This window comes from Rhagoletis pomonella, unplaced genomic scaffold (genome assembly GCF_013731165.1).
Source record: "Rhagoletis pomonella isolate Grant_MI unplaced genomic scaffold, Rhpom_1.0 Rhpom_scaffold_00007, whole genome shotgun sequence".
In the NCBI taxonomy this organism is placed as follows: Eukaryota; Metazoa; Arthropoda; class Insecta; order Diptera; family Tephritidae; genus Rhagoletis; species Rhagoletis pomonella.
Window position 1 is genome coordinate 19,909,141 of NW_023458561.1, and position 7,527 is coordinate 19,916,667.

Here is a 7,527-nt window from a genome sequence, read left to right on the forward strand (position 1 = left end):
TGGTTTTATTGTATTAAATTGCAAAATATGCGATTTATAAAAATAATTAATAGCGAAAATGTTAAAAAACGGCGATTTTTGTGAAAGTATTGGCAAATTTCAGTGGATCTAAAGTTTCTAAAGCGTTGTTGCTTTTTACTTGTGAATTGTCAAAATCGGCAAATCCCAAGTAGCGGTTTCTGGAACGTACCACATTTGTTCGCTACATCGTGATGTGATAAAAAGAAAAACTGGCAGCACTCCGCAAGGTTGCAGAAATCTTTCAAAATATGTTCGAAAAATATCATGATATGGGAGGAATTGGTTTGCACTTGTACAAAGTTTGATCCAAAACCTGAGATCTACCACATTTTTTTCCAGGTTCTACCACACAAATATTTTTTCAAGTCCGATCACTGCTCGTACACTGAAAATAAAATTTCGTAAAAGTGCCACGAAAAACTTTCGTAGTCTTGGTTTTTGTACAATGAACGAAACTTTCGTTCATAATACGAACAAATTTTTCACAACGAAGCAAGATTTTACGAACCATTCGTAAATATAACGAAAGGACTTTCGTAAAGACTTTTTTCAGTACAATTTACGAAATCTTACGTTTATTTTACGTAAATTACTGAACAAATCTCTGTACGAATAATTTTGTATATTGTACGTAATATTTACATATGGTTTTAAAATTTACGAAATCTACAATTCTGTGTTCGTAAAATTTACTTAATACTTTCGTACACAGAACAAATGCAGAAACATTTTTTTTAAATTCGTACAACAAACGAATATTGTCGTACAATATACTAAATTACCGTCAGTTTCATCATATTTTTATGTACCGCGTGTCATTGCGAAATTACTGGTTGGCTACTGTGAGACGTATAATATAATTTTAAAAGTTTTAAGAAGTTTTTGCCGGATAAAAATACAATATAAAATTAAATGTTAAAGCTGTGGATAAATGCTTTTAAGCACACAATGTTTTTAACATCGCCCACGCTAAGCCTTGCTCGGCAATGTGGGACTTTATAAATAGGCAATTTCATCAGTTAACTATCAACGGCAAGCCCAAGCCAGGAACAGACGCATTACTTAATGAAATTTTAAGAAAGTACATGTATGATTTTTCCCTGAAACTTGCTTTTTACACGCCTTATAATTTATAGTCGAGAAAGGACACAAACATCGTAGAAGCTGCGAATCTGCCAAGTACCTCCACATTAACACATTGCAAAACGTTTTGTTAAAGAAAAACGCTTAACATTAAGAATAAAAACAAAAATAAAAGTGTTGTGTTATAATTCGTTTTATGCTTTTTATAGTGTGGTGAATGTAAGCAATCGGAAGTTCTAGGAAACAACCGCAGATTTTAGGAAAATAGTTTCGTTACGTATACGAATTATTTTCGTGCATTTTACAAAAATTTCGTAAAAAAATAAAGAAATAGTATGAAATTCTTTAGTAAATAGTACGAAATTCGTTCGTTAATAGTACGAATACGTTCGTAAAATGTACTAAGATCTGATGTCTCATATTTTCGTAGTATGTACGAAAACGGTTTTGTACAAACAACGAAGACTTTCGTGGCTCAAAATGACGATAACTTTCGTAAAATGTAAGCAAGTTTTCGTTATATTTACGCAGATTTTACTTTCAGTGTAACATCCTTTAATATACGTTTCTAGGTCGGGTGGTGCAAGTTTGAGTTAGCTAAAAAATTTCATTGATTTTTGAAAGCTTTTTTCGCTGACTTTGTTAAGCGCTTTCTTCCATAAAAAGTGTGTATGTTCCAAATTTTTTGTATCGGAGCAACACCGCTAATATAATAAATTCGAATTCCAGAAATTCCAATTTAAAAGTCTGAAATTTTGATTACAATTTTTGGAACTGCGTCGAATTTTTATATATATTGTACTAAGTTTAAAACTTTAAGTTATATGGTTTTCGTTAAAGCATATTTTCTTAAAAAAAAAAATGTATTAAACCTAGTTTCTAGTGATCGGGTGTACATATGTCCTTCCATAGATCCGGTATTACATATGTATTTATCTACATACATACATACATACCTACCTCACAATAACTTAATATTTATTTTTAATGCTTCGCAATAGTTAGAATCTAATAATAATTTAAATACATACATATACATATGTAGTAATTATGTGTAAATAAAATATATGTACATATAAAACTGCTAATTTGAAATACTGTCAACAACAAATAAATACATAAGTAGTAACAAAATTGAATTTGTACTAATAGTATCGTCTTCTTTCCATATTTTTGAAGCTGATGCCCAAGACGCAGGCGACAATAATTGTTGCGCCCTAAAATGTATTAAAAAATATATATTGTGATGTAATACATATGCACGTACATACGGGATTAAAAAAAGCGTAGAATTATTTAATTCTTTTTTTTTTTATAGATATCCAAAAACTCACCTCCACACCCACCAATGTCCAATCACTGATCACTTCAATGCGCGAACCCATTTCAAAGGCTTGTGTTAACTTGGCAACACAACCGGAAGTATAGAGATCATTTGCAATAGACGACTTGCGGTTAAGATAACAGCTTGGCGGTATGCTGAGACCACTGTCGATGTAATCATTGGGTCCATTCATACCACAGCAATCGTACTGAAAAGGAAAGAAAAAGTAATTTTTAAACAAAAAACTTGATCCAATGTTCGGAACTAAGTTTATATGGGACCACTCTTGAGGTACCACCTTTCCGATAAAAAAAGAATTATCGAAAAGGGTTCACGCTGTGAAAAGTTACAACACTGTGTTTTATAAGAATTCAAAGAAGATTATTTACTATCTAAATAAATAAATATTTGGCGCTTACACATTAGGCCAGCTTCTCCTGCGATTTGTCAGAGAAAGAGGAGTAACCTACAGTTTTACGCCGCCTCCTAATGGTAAATGGTTTTAATCAGAAACTGTTTTTCATAGCAGATATTAGCTATGGGTAATCGCGCAATTTTTTTTGCGCTAGCTCAATAACGCCAGCGCCACCTGTGGTGTCAGCGCACTAACCCAGTGCAATAGCGCAGTGTACTGATTTGAACACGGCGCCATCTGAGTGTCACCACAGTACCCATCGTCATACAGTGCAGTACACCATGCACCATACAGTGGTGTCATGTCTATTATTTCTATAATTTTTACCGCTTTTAAGCTTTTACCGCCAACTGAATTTAATTGCTAGGAATATAGTAAATGCCACGATATTCTATCATTCTTGAGTAAAAGCTTTAAATATGCGTTCTCAACACTCAAAAGCAAAAACAAAGTTCGTGTAAATTTTCAAAGAGTTAAGGCGAATTGTGTGTGTGCCTCATATTTTGCTTGGTGTTAATGGCGCTGGCGCTTTCCATATACTGGAGTTGGCGCGGCAACTCCAGCTACGGTGTAAACGCAATTGCGCCGCGCAGCGCAGTGTTATCCATGCCTAGCAGATATAAACTCAGAGTTTTGCCATTGCCTGCCGAGGGGCGGCCGCTGTTAGAAACAACTTTTTGTAATTTAGATTTTGCTCGGACCAGGGATCGTATCCAGGTCCCACGCAAAACAATTATTTAAAATTTAATAAAATTAGCAGTTAAAATAATGCTCAATTCAACGGAAATATACATATATTTATAAAATAGAAAATTTGCGCCCGATTTTGTTAAAGAAATTAAATTTCATTATTTTTAGTAAATTAATAGCAATAGATTGGCGCTTACACATACATATGTATGTTAGTGCTTGGCCAAGCTTTTCCTACGATTTGTGGCGTGCGCATTGATGTTGTCACACATAGGGGAGGAACTTATGGTCTGATTATGCATACTTCGCATAACTTCGCATAAACTTCAAACTGTAATTTCATATGTACTTTGTATGTATTTTGTATGTATTCCGTTACCCATAAATTAGCAGAGCTTTTAAAAACTTAACGATCTGTTGAGACTAGATTTTGCTTCACATCTTCTTAAGTTAAATTTTTATTGCACTGGTACAAATGGTTGTGCGAAGTTATGCGAAGTATGCATAATCAGACCTTTACAGTTTTACGCCGACTCAACATTGATATAATCTGCTTTATCCTAAGCTTCGCCTGAAAAGCTCAAAGCCTCCATTCAGAGTTCGATAAACAAATCCAGTTTGTTCGATATTCGAAAATTCAAGATTAAAAAAAAAAGAAAGAAAGTCTAAGTTCGGGCGGGGCCGAACATTAAACACCCGGCGAAAGTATTACATATATGCCTTTTCACCTTTCCGGAAGCTACAGCTACATGGTAAGCCGGGGTGTATCAATTTTGAATAAATTAGCGTCCGTAAATTTCGAAATATTGACGTTTCGAGCATTTCTAAAATTTACCGTTATATGAAAAGCCGTAATTTTAGTCCGATTTCAATAATTTTGAACGTTTTGCTTTTATGTGGCAAGCACAATAACCATACCGAGTTTGGTACAAATTGGTAGAACGGTTACCGAGATACATATATGTGATCATAAGTGGGCGGTGCCACGCCCATTTTCAAAAATTTTATGATAAGCGTATTTCCTGATAAAGAATTGTTGCAAGCATCAATTTTGAATAAATTAGCTTCAATATTTACGGATTTATCGAAGATTTCGTATTTCTCCAAATTACCGTTATATGGGATGTGGGCGTGGTTATTGTCCCATTTTTTAAATTTTCGGCCATTTGGTATCCAAGGCCAATACTGTGCCAAGTTTGGAAGAAATCGGTGCAGCGGTTGCCAAGATATACACATGTAACACTAAGTGGGCGTGGCTACGCCCATTTTTCAAAAATTTATAATATTCTTATTTTTCGTCTTAAAGTTATTGCAAATATCAATTTTGAGTGAATAATCTTCAGTAGTTACTAAAATATCGCAGTTTTCGTATTTCTGAAAATTACCGTTATATGGGAGGTAGGCGTGGTTGTTGTCCGATTTTGCCCATTTTCAATACCATCCGTCCTACGCCCGAAAGTAGTAAACGTGCCAAGTTTCGTTAAGATATCTTAATTTTTACTCGAGTTATCGTGTGCACAGACGGACGGACAGACGGGCGGACGGACGGACAGACAGTTACCGCTTAATCGATTTCTCTTTTCATCCCGATCATTTATGTATTCATTTGTCTATATCTATCTCGATTCGTTTTGCCTGTTACAAACAACCGTTATGTGAACAAAGTTATAATACCCTTGTGCACAAGTGCGCTCGGGTATAATTAGTCATTTATGTATACCATTTTATGTGGAATTATTCGTTTTACACTATATTTTTGAAACTATTTGGAGTTAATTATTTCTTGTTGCTTAAAAGCAACCCTGCGTGCTTGGATGGCGTGTGTACCAATAATTTCATCCCTAGCATATTCATCCCCGAGGAAGGCAGTCGCCAAATTCACCGAAGGTTGTTTACTGGTTATATTGTGATTCGGGCGTATATAACAATTCTGGCGACGAGAAGTACGAAAAAGACACTCATACGCGGTTTCAAATATAATAGCAGAATCGGTGAAGACAGCAGTCAAAATGGCAAGTACGTCGTTTACTTTTGACTGATTCGATGCAAAAATTACTACTTGGGAGTCGTTGGGTCAAGATGTTTGAAACGGCCTTAGAAATATTTGAAGCAGATGCCGCAAAAAAACGACAATTTTTGCTGCACTATTTGGGTACAGCAGTGTATGATATACTGTGTGATAAAGCATTGCCGAATACACCGGAAATTATGGAGTACGAGGCGATCGTGAAGTTGCTAGAAGAACACTTCAATCCCAAGCACAATGAAATCCTAGAAAGTTATAGATTTCACTCGCGCAAACAAAAAGTCGAGGAGACGTGTTCAGAGTTTTTGAAGGCGCTGCGCCGATTAGCAACGGGATGTAATTTTGGTATGTATGCGGATACCGCATTACGGAATCAATTTGTTTTTGCTGGAAAAAGTTTTAACCTTGGTAGACGCAATTCAAATAGCATGTGCATATGAATTAACAGAAAGAGAAGGAGGTGAACTGCAAAAACAGGTGCCTCTAGGTGAAGTTAATAAGGTTAACTACAAGAAGGAGGAGAAGCAAAGCAAAGACAGAACAGAAAAGAGAAACCAAAATCTGAAGGTAAAGAGAAGAGTTGTTTTCGATGTGGGAACACTTCCCACGAGGCAAACGAATGTAAATATAAAGAAGCAATTTGTCATTGCTGTAAGAAGGTCATTTGAGGAAAATGTGCTTTAAAAGAAAGAGAACACTAAATCAAATAACACAAGAAAAAGTTGTGGAGGAGTTGTTCAAAGTGAGCGGGGGCGGTAATGGAGATGCGGTATCGAAACGAAAGAAAATAATGAGTAGGGTAGCCGTAAATGGCCTGATGATTTTGTTTGAAATCGACACCGGCGCTCCGACGCTAAAAAGCATTTTGGACCCTGTAAAGTAAAACCGACTGATACACAATTTGTTAGCTATTGTAAAACTCCGTTGGACTGTTTGGGTTTCGTGTAGGTCCCGGTGACATCAAAGCGGGTGAAAATGTACATAGGTATTGTAAATTATTATGGGCGATTCATAAGAAACTTGAGCACGGCAGTGTACCCGCTCAATAGATTACTACGCAAAGACATACCGTTTCATTTTGACCTGGATTGTAAGAAATGCAATTCGATACAGTGTTAACACTATATGATCCGCAGTTGCCCATTGTGCTAGCTGTGGATGCGAGCCCGATTGGGGTGGGGGCAGTACTTAGCCACGTTTACAAAGACGGTACAGAGAAACCTATACAGTTCGCGTCGCAGACGTTGAATCAGACTCAACAACGTTAAAGCCAAGTGGATCGAGAGGCGTACGCCATTATATTTGGTGTGCGAAAATTCTACCAATATTTATTTGGCCGGAAATTTATCTCAGCCACCGACAACAAAGCTGTAGCTCAGATATTTTCGCCACGTAAGGGACTGTCAACCCTGTCTGCGACAAGAATGCAAGCAATACGCAATTTACTTAGGATCATTAGAGTACGAAATACGCATAAAGAAAAGCTGCGAAAATGCGAATGCTGATGCACTATCGCGCCAGCCGTACGCTAAAGTCAACGAAAACATCGATGAAGTGGACGTCATCGAGACAATATGGCCGCGATTGTGAACCGTCATTTCTTTTCGGTATAGCCCAATCAGAATTTTCTTTACAAAAGGGTTGCTTGCTCCGAGGGATGAGAGTGTTCATTCCGAAGGGACTGCGTAAGAGGGTATTAGCGGGACATTTTGGCATAACCAAAATGAAAATGCAAACAGGAACATCACGCATGTAAAAGTAGCAGTGCATTCCCACAAAGCAAATGGGCAAATTCAAAGGGTAAATCGAAGTTTAGTGGGTATACTTGGTAACCCTGCATCATAGTTGCTCCGCGATAATCACTTGCTTTTGCTTAATTTAATAAGTTTCATATATATCATTCGCAGCGTGACTTCGAGACTGTTTGGACGTGCCGACATCTTGTGCTTGATCAATACATATATAAGC

General features: G+C 36.5%; 1 protein-coding gene across 1 annotated transcript; it reads right to left on the reverse strand.

Moving 5' to 3' along the window:
• Window positions 1-1,982: 1,982 nt before the first annotated feature.
• LOC118743644 lies at window positions 1,983-2,701 on the reverse strand. The gene is made up of 2 exons (XM_036476407.1): window positions 2,439-2,701; window positions 1,983-2,321 (listed from the first exon to the last, which is right to left on the reverse strand). Exons 1-2 carry the CDS (start codon window positions 2,619-2,621, stop codon window positions 2,250-2,252), a joined length of 255 nt encoding a protein of 84 aa, XP_036332300.1. The 5' UTR covers window positions 2,622-2,701; the 3' UTR covers window positions 1,983-2,249.
• Between the last annotated feature and the right edge of the window lie 4,826 nt (window positions 2,702-7,527).